The sequence below is a fragment of the Pelecanus crispus genome, chromosome 11, assembly GCF_030463565.1.
Source record: "Pelecanus crispus isolate bPelCri1 chromosome 11, bPelCri1.pri, whole genome shotgun sequence".
In the NCBI taxonomy this organism is placed as follows: Eukaryota; Metazoa; Chordata; class Aves; order Pelecaniformes; family Pelecanidae; genus Pelecanus; species Pelecanus crispus.
In genome coordinates, this window is record NC_134653.1 from 23,298,869 (window position 1) to 23,319,227 (window position 20,359).

At 63.3% G+C, this 20,359-nt stretch overlaps 4 protein-coding genes across 5 annotated transcripts; 2 read left to right on the forward strand and 2 right to left on the reverse strand.

The window, feature by feature from the left end:
• The first annotated feature begins 568 nt into the window (after positions 1–568).
• GAL3ST1 (galactose-3-O-sulfotransferase 1) lies at positions 569–4,800 on the forward strand. Of its 2 annotated transcripts, XM_075719059.1 has the most exons (3): positions 569–715; positions 2,119–2,252; positions 3,651–4,800. In XM_075719059.1, exons 1-3 carry the CDS (start codon positions 650–652, stop codon positions 4,798–4,800), a joined length of 1,350 nt encoding a protein of 449 aa, XP_075575174.1. In that variant the 5' UTR covers positions 569–649. The 2 variants fall into 2 exon arrangements, with proteins under 2 accessions (XP_075575174.1, XP_009490548.1); XM_009492273.1 differs by lacking the exon at positions 569–715 and having other exon boundaries at positions 2,128–2,238; positions 3,607–4,800.
• Positions 4,801–8,523: 3,723 nt separating this feature from the next.
• On the forward strand, positions 8,524–11,005 carry LOC142594564 (uncharacterized). The gene is made up of 7 exons (XM_075718938.1): positions 8,524–8,701; positions 9,279–9,459; positions 9,583–9,697; positions 9,880–9,971; positions 10,336–10,430; positions 10,529–10,609; positions 10,725–11,005. Exons 1-7 carry the CDS (start codon positions 8,524–8,526, stop codon positions 11,003–11,005), a joined length of 1,023 nt encoding a protein of 340 aa, XP_075575053.1.
• A 701-nt stretch (positions 11,006–11,706) lies between these two features.
• On the reverse strand, positions 11,707–13,253 carry MTFP1 (mitochondrial fission process 1). Its single transcript, XM_075719216.1, has 4 exons — positions 13,202–13,253; positions 12,530–12,657; positions 12,228–12,460; positions 11,707–11,782 (listed from the first exon to the last, which is right to left on the reverse strand). Exons 1-4 carry the CDS (start codon positions 13,251–13,253, stop codon positions 11,707–11,709), a joined length of 489 nt encoding a protein of 162 aa, XP_075575331.1.
• A 666-nt stretch (positions 13,254–13,919) lies between these two features.
• On the reverse strand, positions 13,920–18,147 carry SEC14L2 (SEC14 like lipid binding 2). The gene is made up of 12 exons (XM_075718652.1): positions 18,094–18,147; positions 16,655–16,730; positions 16,507–16,550; positions 16,238–16,297; positions 15,951–16,139; positions 15,445–15,540; positions 15,133–15,193; positions 14,973–15,056; positions 14,648–14,754; positions 14,421–14,560; positions 14,157–14,326; positions 13,920–14,071 (listed from the first exon to the last, which is right to left on the reverse strand). The coding sequence occupies exons 1-12, from the start codon at positions 18,145–18,147 to the stop codon at positions 13,920–13,922; spliced, it is 1,233 nt and encodes a 410-aa protein (XP_075574767.1).
• Positions 18,148–20,359: the final 2,212 nt, after the last annotated feature.

Sequence of the window (20,359 nt, forward strand, 5' to 3'; positions counted from 1 at the left end):
TTCATTATTCATCGAGCTGGAAATCTCAGTGGCAGGAGACGACCGGGGTGGCCAAAGAGAGGGGGAGGCAGGCAGGAGCAGCGAGCTGAGCTCGCTGTGCCCTGGGCACCCTTCCTCCCAGCCAGGTAACCTTTCTGCTTGGGGTTTAGCTTAGAAATCCCAGGGCATCTTTGCTACGTGGGGTCTAAAATGCATCTGGGTGTAAAACACGGCTCTCCCAGCTGGGATTTCATCTCTGAATTATCTGCTGGAGCTGGGAGGCTCTAAGGGTGCAATGCCACAGCAAGCACAGTTTATTTGTAGGGGGATTTATTTGGTGGTTTATTTGTAGGGGGTATTATTCAGCGGGCAGCCAGGAACACGGCCAGCCTTGGCCGAAGATGGCAGGCGAAGGATGCCTGGAAGCCAGAATGGCACCAGGGCAGCCGGAGCGAGCAGGAGCATGGGGAGGCAATGCTGCTCCTGCAGCCGCTAAATGGGGGTGCAGGGCTGGGGGGGCTGTGCGGGGCTTTGCCCTCCAGCTTGGGGGGTGCTCCTGGCCACTGGGCTCTGCTCGCAGCCCCCTGGCAGCAGGTGCTGTGGTCACGGGTGGCTCGTCCCCTTGTCCTCCCGCAGAGGACAGCCCTGCTGCAATGCAGTTGCTAGTGTGATGGAGCTGCCGGTGCTCCCTGCGTCCTGGGCCTGCGGTGAGCGGCGGCAGCGTGCGGCTGGGCAGGTGCTGCCGGGGGACAGGGGCTGCTGGGGGAGAGCTGCACCGGGGAGGGGGCAGCCTGGGGGGGCTGCGGGGATGGACGCAGGGACGGGACTGCCTGCAGGGTCTGTGTGCATGCACGTGCATGTGTGTGTGCAGGCATGAGCATGCATAGACATGCATGTATGTCTGTGTCCTTGTGCATAGCTGGGCATGCATGAGGATGTGTACATGTCTGTGGGGGTGTGTGTGCGTATATGTGTCGGTGTCCCTGTGTGTGCATGTGTGTGCACAGATGTGTGTGCACAGATGTGTGTGTGCGGTTGTGTGTGCATGCATGTGTGTCTGCACTGTTGCGGGGGATTCATGAATGCGCATGTGTGTGTGTGTGTCCCTGTGCATGCATATGCATGCATGAACATGCACAGATGTGTGTGCTTGTGTGTGCCCCTGGGTGTGCATGCACAAACGTGTGTCTGTGTCCCAGTGCGTGTGTTTGTGTGTGTGTGCGCGCATCGATGCATGTGTCCCTATGTGTACATGCCCATGAATGTGTGTATGCATGTGCATGGATGTTTGTGTGCATGTGTGTGCATGTGCCCTCTGGCTGTGTGTATGTATGTGTGTGCATGCACGTGTGTAATTGTGCACACATAGATGTGCATGTATGTGCATTTGTACATGTGTGTGTGGGGGGGGGGTGATTTGTACATGGGGGGGGTCATCCTGCCCCAGACCCCCTTGCCCAGCAGGTCTGCATCCCCCCGGCCTCCACCCTGAGCCATCCAAAGGTGTGGGTGCCGTGGCCAGAGGGGAACCATGAGCCCCTTTGCAGCCAGTGCTGCTGGAGGGGCCAGGAGACACAGGCAAGGCTGCGCTGGGTGGATGTCACAGCATCTGATACATCCCGAGGTGCCAGAGCTCCTGATCCAGCCTGGAAGTTTTCTTGGGGAAAGGGATCTCAGCCACCCTTGGAAAGCTCCTGCCCACGTTGGTGATTTTTCGGTGCTGGGGGAGCTGCTGGTATAGCCTGGCAGAGGATGCCTGCTCTGCGGCTGGGCTGCCCCAGGGCACAGCTCCTTCCTCCCCCTCATTTCCAGCCCTGCAGCCCCTCTAATTGCTCTTGTTTTGGACCAGGGAGTTGCTTTGGGTTTTCTCAAGGTGGGCAAAGGGTGCCCAGGGTGGGCAGAGCTGCTGCTTTTTGGCCACGAATCCATTGTGCCCACAGGCAGGGGCACATCTGGCACTGACTAGCCTCTCTCCCAGCAGTGCCAGCACTGAAAAGCCCGGTGAGATGCTTCCCAGGACTTCCCGTGCCCATGAGATGTCCCCATGCCTTATTTGTTTGTGATTTGAATCACATGGTCCCCCCAGTCCCCACTTCCCCATGCCCTGGTGCTAATGGCTCTCTTCTCTGCTGGCCACAGGTGACCATGATGCTGCACCATGGGAAGCACTGGAGGTCCATGTGCAAGGGGCTCATCCTGGGGACCCTCCTGACCAGCTTCATGCTGCTGCTCTACTCCTATGCCATCCCCCCACTGCAAGTCAGCGTGACAGAGTGAGTGTGGGGTCCTCATGTCCCCCCCGGCAGCTTGGCCACCCTGTTTCACACTGAGCACCCCCAAACGGAGACAGTCCCGGGGCTTTCCAGGCTCTGGTGGCTTCACACCGAGAAGTCCCCTTCCTACAGCCTCCTGTTGGAGACTGCGCCCTATCTCATGGGTGGGGGAGGAAAGCAAACCCCAGCTTCCCTGGAGGCTGGGGACACTCACCCTGGCGGGGGGCGGGGGGGCACGCTGCAAAACGTCAGCCAGCGCTCAGCTCCCGGGCAATGGAGGGGATGAGGAGGTGCAGGAGACCCCCTGCCCACTGCAGCTTCATGTCCCCTGGGAGAAAGAAAAGCACCATGGGAGACATTCCCCAGCAGCCAGGAGCAGCGGGCAGAGCCAAGGCAGTTATTTGGGCACTTTTTATCAAGGACTTATCCTTCAAGAGCAACCAGAGCACTGCCATGAGTAAACTTGGCATTACAGAGTTGGACACGGGTAGGTTTAAAGCTCTGCTGCCTGTCGCAGTGAAAGCCGGTGCTCAGTAAGGCCATCCCTCCTGGCATTAAATTTATCTCTAGGCTTCATTAAATTTATCTCTAGGCTTATAAAAGAGATCCGCCTGCGGTTGTTTCATAAACTATGTGCCGACCTGTGCTCCCCCGCGCTGCTGGATGGGAGTATTATCTAGGATCAGCTTTGCAACTTCATTAACAGTGTCCAAAGTCACTCGACACTGTGGTCTCTGTTCCCTGCTCCAGGCATCTCAGGTAACACGCAAGTTGTTCTCTGTGCTCCCAGCCCACGAGCTCTTCTGCGGGGCCATGTGCTAGAATTATTTCCCTCTTTGCTTGGGTACTGGATCCTCCATGACTCCTACAAGGAGTTGAGAGCTTCCAGACCTCACAAGAATGTTACCAGCTCCAGTCTGTGGAGTTATGTCCATGGAGAGCTCATCTTAATGCATGTCTGAACATTACATGCACCAGGGCCATGATGGCCGTGCCCATGGGGAGGGATGGGGACCCCCTGCTCAGGCTGCACCAGTGCCAGTGGGGGCTGACCACCATGAAGACCCCCATAGCAGCATGTTCTCGGCAGCTGGGGTTGTCCAGGGGATGAATGAGCTTGGTTTGGTGGCTCAGAGGTTCACCTGATGTCGGGGGGCTCATGCCCTGCTCAGCTAGAGGCTGCTGCTGGGTGGGTGCCCCTGTCCCGCTGGGCATGTGGCTGGGTGGCTTGTCTCTGCTGGGGAGCCTGGGGGTGCTGGGAGCAAACCCATCCCCAGGTCCAGCACCCGTCCCCAGGTCCAGCTCCTCCAGGAAGGAAAATGGCCAAGCCCTCATGGTGGCTGGGGCATGTCAGCCAAGCTGCCCTCACCATGGCATCCTGTCTCTTTTCCCCACCAGGATCCCTGTCCCCTCCTCCTGTTCCTCCTACCCGGCCCCCGGCAAGGTGCCAGCAGCAGCTAACGGCACGGGCAGCCCCTCGGGACAAAGCTGCCTGCCCAAGCTGAACGTCATGTTTATGAAGACGCACAAGACAGCCAGCAGCACCATCCTCAACATCCTCTTCCGCTTTGGGGAGAAGCACCACTTGAAATTTGCCTTCCCCAATGGCCGCAATGACTTCTACTACCCTTCCTTCTTTGAGCGCAGCCAGGTGCAACACTACCAGCCGGGCGCGTGCTTCAACATCATCTGCAACCACATGCGCTTCCACTACGAGGAGGTGCGCAAGCTCCTGCCAGCAGATGCCACCTTCGTGACGGTGTTGCGGGACCCTGCCTACCTCTTCGAGTCCTCTTTCCACTACTTTGGGCGCGTCATCCCCCTCACCTGGAAGCTGATGGGGGAGGACAAGCTGGCGGAGTTCCTCCGGGACCCCTGGCACTACTACGACCCCAACGGGTTCAACGCTCACTACCTCCAAAACCTCCTGTTCTTTGACTTGGGCTATGACAACAACATGAATGCCAACAGCCAGCTGGTGGAGGAGCACATCCAGGAGATAGATCGCCGTTTCCACCTCGTCATGTTGCTCGAGTACTTTGACGAGTCCTTGGTGCTGCTGAAGGACCTGCTGTGCTGGCAGCTGGAGGATGTCCTCTACTTCAAACTCAATGCACGGAAGGGCTCCACCGTCTCCCGTCTGACACCTGAGCTCTATGAGAAGGCCACCTCCTGGAACCTCATCGATGCCAAGCTCTACCACTATTTTAATGCCACCTTCTGGCGTAAGGTGGAGGCCTATGGGAGGGAGCGGATGGCCAAGGATGTGGCCGAGCTGCAGCGGGAGAACGAGAAGATGAAGAGCATCTGTATCGACGGGGGACACCCTGTGGATGCCAGCGCCATCCAAGAGTCCTCCATGCAGCCCTGGCAGCCGCTGGGAGAGAAGTCCATCCTGGGCTACAACTTGAAAAAGAAGATTAACAAGAAGCACCAGAAGCTGTGCCGCAAGATGCTGACACCTGAAATCCAGTACCTGACCGACCTGGGGGTCAACCTCTGGATCACCAAGCTGTGGAGCCATGTGCGGGACTTCCTGAAGTGGTAGGGGACAGCAGGTGCCCTGCTCTCCCCGGGGAAGAACCAGGTGCTTTCCTTTTTCTTATGGTGTCTTTTGGTTGGACATGAGCAGAATAGGCTGGAGGCTCTGGCACCTGGGAGCAGTCGGGGTTCATCACCTTCCTGCAGAGCCCCAGCTTGGGCAGAAGCCTGTGAGGGGGCTGCCGTCACCCACTGGCAAGGAGAGTGGAGCCTCTGCCTCCACCCCTGCCTCTGAGGGGTCAAGGACTGGGGGCTTGGGAGTGTTTTTTTCTAGCAGGATCCACTTCTTCCTTCCCCATGGAAAGGCCAGAGGAGGTATTTGTGAAAGACATGGCCTTGTCACAGCAGGAGCAGGACACCCATCACCATGTCGCTGGAGGCATGCCATGGGTCAGGCAGTGCAGGCAGGGACATGCCCAGCCAGCAGTGGCAGGGGGTCCTCCTCGCCTGGGGTGGGCAGAGCTACTGTAAGGGAACCCAAACCTCAAGGGGCTCCTCAAATCACCCCATTTCCCTTGAGCCCTGGTTTTGGGGCTGCGTGTCAGAGCCTGCTGCACCACTTCAGTGGGTTCTAGCCCATGGGTGTGATGAGTGCAGCACGTTCTCAGCCCACCCACAGCCATCGGTCCACAGCAGGCTGTAACCCAGAGCCACCCAGAGCCATTTGGAGAATGGAAAACCCACCCCAAAAGCCCCGGCATTTATCAACAGGCTCATGGTCCCTGTGGGTGAAGGGCGTCCTTGCAGCAGGTCCCCTCCCAGCCCCCCATCATCCCGGTTAGAGGGCCCCGTGGCCCCGGTCCCTGCAGGGGACATCCCGGGAGGCCCACAGGGTCTGGTGAGAACTGGCATGGGAGGAGGTGGAGAGCAGGGTCCCATGACCACTGTCCCAGTGATTCCATCCCCCGGGCATAGTGGGGATGCCGAGGATGGGGTCCGTCCCTCCCCCCCGTGGGGGGAGACAGCCCTCTGGTGTCCTGGCTGGGCTGGATGACACTGGCAATGTCGCGTCCTGCCGAGAGCGGCCCTGGCTGGGCACGGAGATGGCACCTGTGGCTGAGCCTCCCTGGCAGCAAAGGAATCTCTGCTGGCCCCCCAGCCTGTGTTCTGCTCCCTTTGTAAAGACCAGAAATAAAAAAGCAATTCTACTTTTGTAAGATATTGTATATTTCGCAGTTTTTGATATAAGGATGGCCCAGCCGGTCTCCATCCATCTCCTTCTTCTCCAGGGGATGAGGGAGATGGGGACCTCGCCACACTGACCCCTGGCCTGGGGCTGTGGGGCTGCAGCAGGATGCTCTGCCGGTCCCCACTCCTTCTGGGGGGCCAGATCCTGCTCTGCCCAGGTGGATGGCCCAGCAGCCCCTCAGGGTCCCAGCTCTGCTCTCCCCGTCAGTCCTGGGGGTGGGGAGCCCCATGTCATGGGCAGTGCTGAGGATCGAGATCCCCAGCATGAGTGGGGTGCTTGGATCCATCCCTGCTGTCCCTGCAGAGCTGACTGTGCTGCCAGGTGCTGGCATGGGACTCCCACGGTGTGCAGATGCCACCAGAAAGGTCTGCTGGTTTTGCAGGGACACCGGACCCGTGGGACAGCCATCACAGGTGACACAACTCACTCATGCCACTGGGTCCCAGCTCCGCGGCTGGTGGGTGCACCCCATTTTCAAGGGTGGCCCTGGTACTTGCACCAGGGCTTCTTCAGTTGAAGCACCAGCACCAGCAGTACCGGGGTAGGCACGAGCCCTGATGGCCAGTCCAGAGCTACTGCTGGGGCCACCAACTCAACTGTGCATGATGCTACCCACAGACACAGGGACAGGCGCTGGGGACATGGAGCTTGGGGCACATCCCTGAGGTCCACAGGTGTCTCCCATGGCATGCTAAGGTCCCCTGCAGGGGCCAAATCCCACCCCAGCCACCAGTTCCCTCTGCAGATGGGGGGATGGAAAAGCCGCTTCCAAGGTAGGAGGTCGGCTGCACAGCCCACCCAGGATGACGTCCCTGTGGGGTCGTGCTCCGTGTCCCTCTGTGCCCAGGCCACCAGGTCAACCCATGCAGAGGGGGCTGCGATGGGGTTTTGGGGCCACCTGAGACAGGCAGGAGCCACAGACACGTGCACTTCACCATGTCTCTGTCCCGTCCATGGCTGCACGTGCTGCCCCTGACTGGGCTGCCGGTGCCCCCAGGGCTGCCTGTCCCAGAGAGCAGCTGGCAGCAAGCCCCGGGGTGGGGAGCAGCAGCTCTGTACTTGCCTGGGGCCAAGGGGTGGAAGGAAAGTCCTCCTGCTGAAGTCCCCCTGTCCTAGCACCCAGCAGCCTCCTTCTTTTCTTCTCAATAAATGGGACCAAGCTGGGACCATGGGTCCAGGATCATGTGGTGGGACTGGGGCTGGGGCTGCAAGCAGGACCATAATGGGACAAGGATGGTGCATTGGGGACCAGGATCATGCGTGGGACCACAACTGAGTGGTGGGATCAGAACTGTGCAGTGGGACTAGGACCATGTGTAGGACTGAGATAGGGACCCATAGCATGAGGTGGGATGAGGAGCATCCATGGGACCAAGACTGAGTGGTGAGACCAGACCATGTCATGCAGCTGGGACGAAGTGCTGGACCAGGACCGCATGCAGGACCAAAACTACATGGTGGGACCAGCACCATGCATGGGACCAGGACTAAGTGCTGGGTCTGTGACCATGCAGTGGGACCTGGACCTTGTTCAGGACGAGGAACTTGTGCAGAACCAGACTGAGTGCTGGGACTGGGACCATGTGATGGGACAGGGACTGAGCAATGGGACCAGGACAGTGTGTAGGACAAGCCCCACATGTGGGACTGCTGATTGACTGCAGAGAAAATCAAGCAAATCCCCAAAACCCAGCAGCACCAGCTGGTGCCCATTGGCACCCAGCCCTGGTCTTTAAAGGCCCCCAGGGGCTGGGGCTGGGTCTGCTGCTCAATGAGGATGGGGCTGTGCTGGTGGGTGCTGGTGTGTGGGGCTGTGCTGGGGGTGGCAGGTGAGTAGGGCTGGGACCCCCTGGCTGCTCCCCTTAGTGTCCCCACTGGTTCTACTGTGGGTGGTGGGTGCCCCCTGGTTGTGCCTAGTGCTGGTTCCTGGTGCCCTCCTGGACTATGGTGGTGCAGGTCCTCTTGGTGGAGAGGAGCCTTCCTAAAATGACTCTGTGCTCTGGGGATGTGGGGTTGGAGTAAGGGGGCTTGCCAGAAGCTCCCTGTGCCCCCTTGTCCCAGCAAGTCTATAAGGACCTGGTTTGGGTGGGGGGACTAGAGCCATTGGTGGGGTATGTGGCTGCTGGCAGTGGTCTCCCATCCCATGAGCAGCTCCTGGTCCCTTCCCAGCCCTGGCTGGGGTCCTGGTGCTGGGGGATGCTCCCAGGTGTGCCTGGTGCTGGGGTGGTTGAGGATGCTTAACCTTGCATTTTGGGAGAGTTGTGGAGCACCCTCTCCTCCAGCACCCACCACCATACTGACCACAGCAGTCCTATGCCAGAGCCTGGCCACCAAGACCAGGGGAGGTCCTGGCTTGGGGAAACTGGGGTTGGGGCAGCACCCCGATGTGCTCAAACCTAGCTGAGTTCCTGGGTGCAGCACCATCTGCCCTCCATAAGTCCTGGGGACATCTGAGGACCTGGATGTCCTCACTCTGCCTGGGACATGCTGTGGCACACTTGGCCCTGTTGGCTAAACCCTCCCCTTGCTGCAGAGACCACCATGGCTCCAGTGGCTTCAGTGTCCTCCAGTTACACGGTGGTAGCTTCAGTGGTGTCCTCAGGCATGGGGACAAAGGCTGCAGCCCCAGTGCTTGCTGCTGCCACCGTGCCTGGTGAGGCTCGTGCTCACCCCTACTCTGAGGAGCCCATCATGAACTTCACCTTGAGGCTCCTGGATGGTGAGTATTCTGGGTCTTGTGTTGGGTGCCAGCTTTGGGGGATGAGATCACAGGATGGGTCCAGCCAAGACCCCAGGGCTTGACCATCAGCACCCAGCGCTTTCTCTTGAGTGGCCTCAGCACTAGGGCCTACCAGGAGAAGGTGGCCATCCCTGCAGGACCATCCCTCCCAGTCTTGTGGAGGGTGTAGGGCTTTGAATGGTGGTGCTATAAGATATTTCCCCCTCCTGTGCTTGACTCTGTGATCAGCTTTTTGGGGGTCAGCTGACCCTTGTCAGTCTGATGGGTGATGTAGTCCCTCTTGGCTCCATGGAAAGGACCAGGAAGGTGCTGTAGCTCTGGAGAGCAGACAGGGAAGCCAGACCAGGGTGACAAAGCCAGGACAGCTCTTGGCTTCCAGGGACACAGGTTGGGCTCTGAAATTGCAGGGCTGCAGGCAGGCACCTACCTCACAGGGGTGGAGGCAAAACCACCTATGGGTGGTGGTCTGGGATATGTCTGATGTCCCTGTCTGGTGGGACAGACTTGGGGATGTCACATGGATCCCACCCCCCCCCACCCCCCCCTTCTTCTTCAGGGGACTCCAGTGCCATGAAGAAGCCACTGGTGCTCAGCCCTGGCTCTGCTGTCCACCTGGAGGCCAGGGTTGACTTCAGTCCTGGCATCTCCCTGAAGATCTACGTGGATCGGTGCTATGGGACCAGCTCGGAGCAGTTGGGACACTCCAGGAGGGTCTTCATGGTGGTGAACAGCCATGGGTCAGTGCCCATGGGGCAGGAGGTGGAAACTGCTGCTCCAGGGACAATGAGGTCCTGATGGGGAGGAATGTCTAGGGCCTGGAGACAGCCTGGGAATGTCCCTGCATTGCTCTCCTGCCTCAGGTGCCTGCATGGGCAGAAGCTGGGGAGCATGTCCGTCCAGCACCAGCAAGGGGTGTCTGCCCTCCAGCTCACCATCCTGGCCCCTGTGCTGGAGGACGAGCCTGAGGAAGAGGAGGTGAGGTTGGGGTGATGCCCTTGGTGGTGGGATGGAGGCCGTACTGGGGATGACCTGGGGCTCCCAAAGCATTAACCCTCCTGGGGCATCCTGCTCTCTGCTGGGGTGGGTGGGAGGAGAGCAGGGTCCCCAAGGATGGATGTGCTGGTGGCATGCCCTGCCCACGGCTGGTGTCTCAGCAGGTCTACGTGCACTGCCTGCTGACGGCATGGGGCCCCGCTGGCGCCTGGGGGCATGGTGCCAGGTCCTGTTTCTACAGCCAAGCCATGGCCAGGTAAGCTCGGCCCCAGCACAGGCACCCTGATGGTGCCCCAGGACCTGAGCACCCATGGGTGCTTTGGGAGCAGGAGCCACTTGAAAAGAGTGTTAAGTGTGCCCCATCTGGGGCACTAAGCCACCCCACCATTGTCTGGATGCCACCTCTTCTCCTGTGGTAGCCAGGTGGCATCACCACAGGTTCCAGCTCCCTATGGGTGCAGATGAATTGGGGAGGTGCTTGCTGTCACCTGGGGGACATCTCTGTGGTGGCTGAGACCTGCAGGGCTGGAGGGACCTGATGACATGGCGCCATGTGGGTCTTGGGGTGGAGGCTGGGGACCCCCAAACCCCTTCCCCCCAGCTCTGTCCTCTCCTCCCAGCTGGCACAATGCAGAGGACCCTTCCCGGAACACCCTGTGCCACTGCTGTGATACCGGCTGTCCCCCTGCTGACACGCTGCCTGGAGAGCTGCCAGGTACTGAGGCCAGGCTGTGGTGGCCCCACATGGCTTTGGGATCTTGGGGGGGAGGTCCTGAGGCTGGGACAGGCTGTACAGGCCATGTCCTCCTGCAGGGTTCCCAGGAGAGGGGACCCTCCACTGGGAGATAGTTGGACCATTGCTAGTGCAGAAGGAGAAGGTGCCATGGTATGAAGGTGAGTCGACAACCCCAAACATCACCCCGTGGCCTGAAACCCACCACCCCTGGTGCCAAAGCAATCCCTGAACCCCCTATTTTGTTGTTTGTTTGGGTATTTTTGCCATCTCCAGGGCCGTGCCACACGCTGAAAAGGTTCCTGCTGGTCGGGCTGGCCCTGGTGGGCAGCGCCCTGGTGACAGCCACCCTGGTGGGGGGTCTGCTGTGGCTGGCCTTGGCTGCCTGGCGCCTGGGCAGGCACCAGCGGGGACGGCGGTGGCGGCGGCCCAGGCAGCAGTGTCCCTTCCATGCTGAGCTGCAGAGCGTGGTGGGGGCCCTGGTCCCCAGGGAGCTGGAAAAAGGGGGCGAGGTGGGTCCAGACTACCGCAGCCGCCTGGCACAGGGCTTGGCATAAGCCAATGACCCCCTTCCTTGCCAATAAAAGGTGGATTGCTTTTCTCTAAAGCTTCTCCTGGTGGTACCGTGTGGATGCCACCATGGGCTGGTGATGTGCCACCATGCCTGGAAGCCATGCGTCCTGGTGGTACCTCCTGGTACCAGGGAGAGGTGGCTTCCAGGGGTGGTGGCATGGCCCCAGCCTGTGGTGCTGGAGCTGGTGGCTCCTGGCTGGGGGGGAGTTGGGTCCCTGGAGGCATCACTGAAGATCTTGGACATGGTGGCAGCTCCTTGGGGACAGTCCCCAGTATGTCCTCTGAGGTTGGTAGCGGCTGTGGAGGGATGGAGGGGTTCCAGCTAGGATGTGGGGGTGCTGGTGGGGTGATCAAGGCTGCTCTGGGTGTGCAGGGCCTGCCCCCCCCCCCCCCCGCCCCCATCCTAGGGTGCAGGTGTCCATAGGGTGCCAAACCTGTTGGTTGGGACCCAGCTGGACCCACATGTCCCCCCAGGAGAGAAGTGGTGGGGGGTGCCCACCAGCTCCAGCACCCCCATGGTACCCAAGCATCACCTGGCACAGGGTCAGGCTTGAAATGGTTTATTAGGACCAGCTGTGGGGCAGGGTGGATGCTCTGGGGTCACCACCACAGCAAGGGTTCACAGTAGATGGGTCACAGCACCCCAAAATCAGCAGCATGCCTCCGTTTCCCCAGACCGGGGGGCTCAGTGTGGGGCTGGGGGCTGTCCTGGTGCCCCATAGAGCTTGCGGAGGCTGGAGTCCATCAGGAAATCCACAGTCCTGGGGGGAGAGGGGGAGTGAGTGGGGTCCCTGGGGTATGGTTAAGGTGGTTGTGCTGGGGGGGGGGGGGGGGGGGGGCTGGCTGGACTGTCCCTAATCCCCCTGGGACCCTGTCCCTAATGTCACTGAGGCCCCAGCCCTACCAAAACCGATCTTAGCACAGCCTCACCCTGCTAATCCCTGGCTCAGCACCCAGTTCCTGCTAATCTCCATCCCCGCAGGGCCGTGTCCTGGCTGGACCCCAGCAAAGCCCCTTTGGGGTGGAGACCCCCCCCATCACCCTGTGCTTCCCCCCACCCAGCCCCAAACCCACACTGGAACCAGTTCCCCTGGGAGAAGCGGCACTCCATCCCTCCCGCCCGGGATGCCCGGTGGGACGCAGGGATGGGGCGGGCTGGTACCCGCTTGTCCTGGAGGGGGGTGTCCCCGTGTCCCCCCCCCTTACCTGTCGATGGGGGTGATGATGAGGGGGATGGCGGCCAGCCCCAGGGCGGTGGTGGTCCACCGGCGGAGGGGCAGGGGCCAGCGGGTGAGGGCACCCAGCAGGGCCAGCGAGGCGGCGCAGAGGCGGTTGATGGTGATGCCGGGGATGGCCACCGAGGCCAGGCTCTGCCAGACGAAGGTGTCCACCACGGCCGCCCCCACCCGCGTGGCCTGCGCGGGGTCCTGTGCGTGGGCCTGGGGGGACGGGGGGGGTCAGCGGGGCGGGGGGGCTGGGTGAGCGGCGGGGGAGGGGGTGACACTCACGGTGGCGGCTCTCCGGCCCTTGTCGATGGCGTCGGCGGTCACGTAGGCGGTGGCCACGCCGTAGCTGGCCCACACCACCTGCACCGGCACCAGCGGGCGGAAGGACTCGCCCACCTCGTTGGCGTAACCTGGGGGTCGGGGGGGTCAGCGGGGCCGGGCACCGGCCGTGTCCCCGTGCCCCCCCCCGGGTGTCCCCGCGCCCCCGGGAGCAGCGAGTGCCGGCGGCGGGGACGGATCCTGCACGGGGGCGTTCGGAGCAGCCGGGTCACCTTGGACCCCTGCTGCCGCCGGGACGGCGGTGCCGGTGCCCGGTGCCGCTGTGCGGTACCGCTACCCAGTGTCGGTGCCCGGTGTGCGGTGCTGGTATCCGGTACCGCTACCCAGTGTGGGTGCCCGGTGTGCGGTGCTGGTATCCGGTACCGGTACCCAGTGTGGGTGCCCGGTGTGCGGTGCTGGTATCCGGTACCGGTACCCAGTGTCGGTGCCCGGTGTGCGGTGCTGGTATCCGGTACCGGTACCCAGTGTCGGTGCCCGGTGTGCGGTGCTGGTATCCGGTACCGGTACCCAGTGTCGGTGCCCGGTGTGCGGTGCTGGTATCCGGTACCGGTACCCAGTGTGGGTGCCGGGTGCCCGACGCGGTGCCCGGTGTGCGGTGCCGGTGCCGGTGCTCACCCAGGTAGCGGACCCACGTGTCCCGGTAGAGGTCGGGCTCCGCCGAACCCATGGCGCGCGCTCCCGCCGCCGCCGCACGAACCAGCCCCGCCCCCCGAGCGTGCGTCACCAAGCCCCGCCCCGCGGCGCGCGCCGGCTCAGGGCGGGAATCGCAGGGCGGGAATTGGCGGCGGGGGGGGTGGGGCCTGGCTGCGCACGTGACCCCGCAACGAAGGCGCGGTCGGGCCGTGGGGGCCTGCGTCACCGGCGGTCACGTGGGCGGGATGTGGGGCTGGTGGTGGGGGGCAGCAGGGCCGGGTTATGGGGCTGGGGGGCAGCAGGGCCCGGTTATGGGGCTGGGGGGGCAGCAGGCCCCGGTTGTGGGGCTGGGGGGCAGCAAGGGGCAGTTACGGGGCTCAGGAACAAAAAACAGAGGAGACCCAGCTCGGTCCATCCCTTTACTCCCCCCACCCCTCACAGCAGCGGGTGGGCACAGGACCCACATAAGGCACAGGGAGGGGGGACCCCGGGTACTCTGTCCCCCTCCAGCCCTGCTCAGCCCCCCACCTCCTCGGTCCATGAGCTTTGGGGGCTCGGCCCCCTTTCTCCATCCTCCTGGCGGCTGTCCTGGGGGGGGCACCCGGCCATCCTGGGGGCACAGAGCAGCCGCCAGCCCGGCCGTGGGGCCTCAGGGTCCCCTGCGGTGTAGGGGGGACCCAGGGCCGTCGGGGGACCGTCGCTAGGGGCTGTGGTTGAGGGTCACCTCGCTGAGCCTGTCCCCCAGCTTCTGGATCTGCTGGGTGGAGGTGGCGTCGGGCAGCAGCACCTCCACGCTGTAGCTCACCTTCTTGGCGTGGAGGTAGCTGTAGGTGTTGTCGAAGCGCAGGACATCTGCAGGAAGATGGGGGGGTGTCAGGGACATGGGGAGCACCCCTGGGGGTCCCCCCAGCACCCTGGGGAAGGGGGATGCACTCACAGATGCCGGGCGCGGAGCAGGTGAGGGAGCCGTCCTCGGGCACCATGTGCGAGTTGTAGCGTTGGTTGGGGTAGACCTCTGTCATCTCACCCGCCCGCTGCCGCTCCCCAATCTTGGTCTTCAGGTACACCCCGAAACCCACATCGGCTCCCTCCGACCTGAACTGCCACCTGTGCCGCAAAGAGCCGGCGGGGTCCCGCGGCAGGGCTGGGGACACCCACCGTTGTCCCCCCCCAGCCCTGTGGTGTGGAGCCCCCTCCTCACCTGAGGACGCAGCCAGGGAAGAGGATCTCGTACTCAACCTGGTGGGACGAGCCGCGATTGACCACCACCGTGTGCTCGTACTGCTGCGCCAGCTGGTCCCGCACATAGTAGTGCTGGGGCACGTCCCCTCCGTAGTTGATCTGGAAGGGGATGGAGATGGACATGGGTATGGGGGGACCACCCGTGCACCCCCGAGGAACCCGAGAGGGCAGGGGGGCTTCTTCTACCTTGCTTGGGCACTTGGGGTCTCCATTGGGGTCTGTCAGGGTGCCCCCGTACTCCACTGGGATCTGCTCAGGGTCAATGTACTTCTGCAGGACCTCCTTCCAGTTGGCTGGTGGTGTGGAGGACAGTGGGATTTTGGGGGGGGGGGGGCTGTGACCCCTGTGGGGAGTCCCAGCCCAGCCAGGGATGCCCCCTCCCCAGGGGTGGGGTTTTACCCCCGGGTGGGATGAAAACAGAGGGGACACAGCACCCCGTTTTCAGCTTCCACTGCAACCCCCCCCCCACGCCCCCCAGCTGGGGACACCCTGGGGAGGGGTCAGGACTCACATCCCAGGACCACGACCTTCTTGCGGGTGTCCTCGCTCAGGAAGTGCTTGACGAGGTTGTAGGCCACAGGGAAGATCTTGGGGGCTGGGGGGTGGATGGGTGCATTAGGGTGGGGGTCAGCACCCGGCCAGGGGGAGCGGGACCCTGGGGCCAAACTCACCCTTCACAATAAACAGGCGCTTGAGGGACTCGGGGTAATTCTCCTCGAACATGGACAGGAGCTGCAGGACGGGGAGAGCTTCAGGTCATCCTCCTGTCCCATGTACCTGCCAGGGCACAGGGGAGCACGGCAGGGCACGGGCCAGGACCCCCACCCCAAAACGCCAGGGGGGTGCAGGGCACGGGCTGGGACCTGCTCTTGCGTCATCCCTCGGGGCCATGAGTCAGCCCGGATCCCTGCATCACTGCCGCAGGCCAGGGGCGGCCGCGGTGCCCGGCTGCAGAAGAGGGGGTCGGGCAGGGAGCCCCTCACCTCCCCGTACGTGTCCACGGCTGGCTTCCAGAGGTGCTTCAAGCCCAGGCCTTCGCAGTCGTAGACCATCAGCACCATCTCAATCTTCTTGCCCAGCTGGGACAGGAGGACGGGGGGGCTCAGGCGGCACCGGGCCCATGTGGGGACCCGTGGGAGGGGGGGGGCTCCCAGCCAGCCCTGGGGATGGGGTGGTCCCCAACAGGCCGGTCCCCCCTGGCCTCCTCCCAAGTGTTGGTGTGGGGAGAAGGGGCATCGTGGGCTGGTGTGGGGGGTGGGACAGGGACACAGGCTGGGGGACAGTGGGGACATGGGCTTATGGGGCTGGGGAGGACATTGGGTGGTGGGGATGGACCAGACATGGGCTTACGGGGGTGGCAGGGAGGTGCTCTTGCAGGGCTGGTGGGGACAGGGATTGGCGGGGACAGTGGGGAGCTGGGCTGGTGGGGCAGGCAGGGCATGGGCAGGCAGGGCATGGGCAGGCAGGGCACGGGCTGGCAGGCGCCCACCTTCTGGCTCTGCTGCTCGCACTCTCGCTGCAGCACCTCACAGTCGCGGAACTTGTTCTTGAGCAGGTCCTGCTTGGAGGCGGAGAAGAGCAGCCCCTTGGCGTCCAGCGGCCCGATGATCTCATACCAGATGGGGCTGCCCTCCCGGTCGTAGCCACACATCCCCCCTGACATGTACTTCCTGATCACCTGCGGGAGCACGGGGGGCTCAGGGGGACCGCGCAGCCCCCCAGGGAGGGGGGACAGTCCCCTCCAGGGACAGCCACCCCAGGACTGGGGACACCCACCTCGGGGGCCTCCCAGGAGATTATGTTGTCGGCGTCCATGTGCTTGCGGACCTCGACGTGCTGCGAGGAGTGGGGCAGAGCAAGCCGGGGTGAGGGGATTTGGGGACCCCCCATCCCATGGGATGGGGTGCACCCCATGGGCAGGTTACTGTTGTTGGGAGAGAGGGGCTGGGCTGGTGGCCCATGGCACGCTGTCCCATCCCAGGTGACAACTGAGAGCTTGATGGCAGTACAGCAGGGTCCCCCCAAAAAGCAGGGTGCCCTCTCACCTTGCGGAGCATTGCCTCTGACTTGGGCAGGTCGAAGCAGCGTGCTGCAAGAGAGCAGAGAGCTCAGCCCCGCTGCCAGCGTCCCCAGCTCCACAGCCCCCTCGGGGTTTCCAGTCCCCCCACGTGTCCCCCCCCACCCTGGGGTTACCTCGGAGCCATTTCAGGAGGAAATAGTCGTCCTGAGCAGGCAGGGAGGGCAGCACGTCCTGCAGGTTCTCCCGAAACTGCAGGGAGAAGAGGGACCGTTGGCAGAGGGGTCCCCGCTCCTAACCCAAAAGCCCCAAGGCTGGAGTTTGGTCCCCTCCCTGTTCCCCCCAAAAAAGTCACAGCCAGGACTGGGACTGTCCCAGGAGAGAAGGGACACCCCGTCTCTGCCACCGTGTGCAGCTGTGATGAGCGGCCCATCTCCGCTCTGCTCCCTGGCAGGGCCCGTCCCCAGGGTGGCCACCAAGCACCGTGTGTCCCCAAGCCGGTCCCCTTGTGCAAGGGTGTGAGTGGGGGCTGCCACCCACCCAGATCCCCCTGGGGAGGGTCCCACTGGCCACCCTTGCCCTGCAGGCACCAGGCGGACCAGTCCCCCTCCTCTGCCATCACCAGGGGCATCCTTTGGGATGGAGACAGTCACCAGACGGTCACCAAGTGTCCCCTTGCCCCAGTGACACCCCAGTGAGTCACAGCCCCCCTGGCCAGCCTGGAGCGGGTGGGAGGGTGGCAGGGTGCAGAACTGGGGGGGGGCTTGTGGGACCCGGGGCTCCCTCGGCACACGGCCCCGCTCACCCCAGCCAGGCTACGGCCCAAATCTCCGTACCAGTCCGGGACTTCCCCTTAATGAGGCTGATTAGATTATCTGCCACTGAATTTAGGTGTAATTAAACCCAGGATTAGCTTCTTCACCCTGAGAAAAACAAGGTGCCAGCAGATGGGTTTCAAAGCTCGCCTTTCTCACCCACCCATCGCTGCCTTGGCACCGGGAGGGTTTCAGCTCTGCGCCCCGTGCCCGCTCCTGCCCCCCTGGCCTCCAGAGCCCTCAGGAGTCATCACCCGTGGCTGGAATTTGGTTGGGTTGGAAAGGCAGCAATAAGATAAAGTCGCCAATGTTGCCCTCTTGGTGGGGTGGAATAAATCCGGATAAAGCCCGGTGCCCCGGTGAGATGCCGGTGAAGGCGTCAGAGGTGGCCTAGGGTGGCATGGCCACCATGGTGGGTGACCGCTGCCGGGCAGGAGGTTCCCCAGCCGTCGGCGGGACCAGCGGGAAGGATGGAAGAGGGATGGGGTGCTCACCGGTGCCCGGTCCTGGGGGGCTGCCAACGGGATGCTCCAGCTGGCGAGGCCCCCTAGGGCCCACGCAGGACGGTCCTTCCCCAGTGGGCAGCGCCACGGGGGGGGCTCAGCCCGAGGGTTTGGGCTCGGGGGGGGGGGGGGGGGGGGCGGGATGGGGCGGCGGGAGCACCGCAGTTGCGGGGCCGGCGGCGGGGGGTGATGCCCATCGCCGCGGAGGGCAGCGGGCGCAGGAGCGCATCGGGGCGGCCCCGGAAGCCCGGCCCCGCTCCCGCCCGCAGCATCCCCCGGCCGCCGGTACCGGCTCACCTGGGCCAGCGCCTCCGCCTGCCGCGGGCTGAGGTCCCCGACGCGGCCGCTCATGGTGCCCCGGCCCCGGCTGGGGGACGCGCCGCCTCTGACGGCCGGCCGGGGCGGCGGCAGGTTGCGGAGGCTCCGGAGCACCTCCCCCGGCCCGCCCCGGCCCGCCCCGGCCGGCCTTGGACCCTGCCCGCCGCCCCTGCCCTCCCGGTCAGCGCCCGCCGCCGCCCCGGGGGATGGGCGGGGCCGTATGGGGGCTATAGGGGGCACGGGGGAGTATGGGGGCTACAGGGGGGTATGGGGCATGCGGGGACATGGCGGGTATGGGAGAGTATGGGGCTATAGGGGGCTATGGGGACTATAGGGCTTATGGGGGGCCATGGGGGCTATGGGGGAGTATGGAGGGACACGGGTGAGTATGGGGGCTATAGGGGGGGTATGGGGAATGTGGGGGACATGGGGGGTATGGGGACTATAGGGTGTATGGAGGGCCATGGGGGCTATGGGGGAGCATGGGGGCTATAGCAGGCATGGGGACATGGGGGCTATAGGGGGCTATAGAGGGTATGGGGTCATGGGGAGTAGGGGGGACGTGGGGGGTATGGGAGCTATAGAGGAGTATGGGGGCTATAGGGAGACATGGGGGAGTATGGGGAGGCATGGAGGGACATGGGAGGTATTGGGGGTACTGGAGGGTATGGCGGGGAGGGATATCAGGCTATGGGGGGTATGGAGGGTACAGGTGGGTATGGGGCATATGGAGAGTATGGGGGACACGGCAGGTATGGGGCTATGGGGGGTGTGGGAGGACACGGGGGCAGTATGGGGGGCATGGGGCCATGGGGCAGGGGTGGGAGATGATGATATGGGGGCAGGTGGCAGGGCGAGGGGACAGTGATGATGGGGGTGGGAGATGGGCACAGGGGACAGATGTGGGAATGGGGATGGAAGGTGGGGCAGGGGACAGAGATGGGGACAGGGTGATGGCTCAGGCGCAGGGGCTGGAGGACAGGGGTAAGAGACTGGGGCAGGGTCAGGGTGCCAGGGAGAGGGGACAGGGACAGGGGACAGGGCAGAGGCACCAGGGACACCGGGCTCACCCTCCCACTGCCCGTTCACGTACAGTGGCCCTCAGTCCCCAGGGAGAGGGGACCTCCCTGAGAGGGGGACCCCAGCTGGGGAGGGTGTCCTGGCCAGGAGAAGGAAGGGGTCCCTGCAGGGGTCCCAACAGCCCCGGCTCTGGCACCCACAGACCTGCTCCAGTCAGGGTCCTGAGCAGGGGAAGGTTCTCCTGTCCCCACTGTCTCCTCCCAGGAGTGCTGTGTGTGTCCCCTGGGGCTGTGCATGCCCCATGGAGCCATGGATGTCCCATGGAGCTCTGCATGTCCCACAGAGCCATCTGTGTCCCATGGTCCTATGGATGTCCCAAGGAGCCATGCATGTCCCGTGGAGCCGTATGTGTCCCTTGGAGCTGCAGTTGTCCCATGGAGCTGTACATGTCCCATGGACCCATGGAAGTGCCATAGCACCATCCGTGTTCCATGGAACTGTAAGCATCGCATGGAGCCATGTGTCCTTTGGAGCTGTAGATGCCTCATGAAGCCACCTGTATGTATCCCATGAAGCTATGGATGCTCCACAGAGCCGTTCACATCCGGCGCATGTCCCACAGTGCAGGTCCCGCATTTGTGTCCCCTCCATGGGGCAAGGCTCATGGCATCAGCCCACCAGGCTCCCATTCTGGGCCCTCCACCAAAGCCACACAGGACCCCACATCAGTGACCGCCTTTCCTGGCCTGGCCCTAGAGCTGGATGGGCTTCCAAGCTGTTGCTGATGGCAGAGCCAAACCCATGGCAATAGGGATGTTTTAACCGTGCTGTTAAACCGGCTCCGGTTGCCCGCTGTGGGCAGAGGGGCCATGCCCGCCCTGAGATTAAACGCCCACAGTTGCAACACGGCTGGGGATATGGGGGACGCCGGGGACACACCCAGACCCATCCCGCAGGCATCTAGCAGCTGTGGGAGCTGGGGTGCCACGGCACCGAGTGCCGTCCCCAGCGTGGCCCCTGCCCAAAGCAGGTCATTGCCGGGGCCCGTGCGGCAGCTAATCCTCCCGACAAATCCCCCCGCCGGCACATGTGCCTGACACACGTGGCCGGAGCGGGGCTGGGATGGTGGCACCAGCGGGGCTGCCTGGCACCTGCCGGGACAGGGATGGTCGAGGGGTGTCATGTGGGAGGGGCAGTTGGATTTTGGGGTGCTCGGATGTCGGCA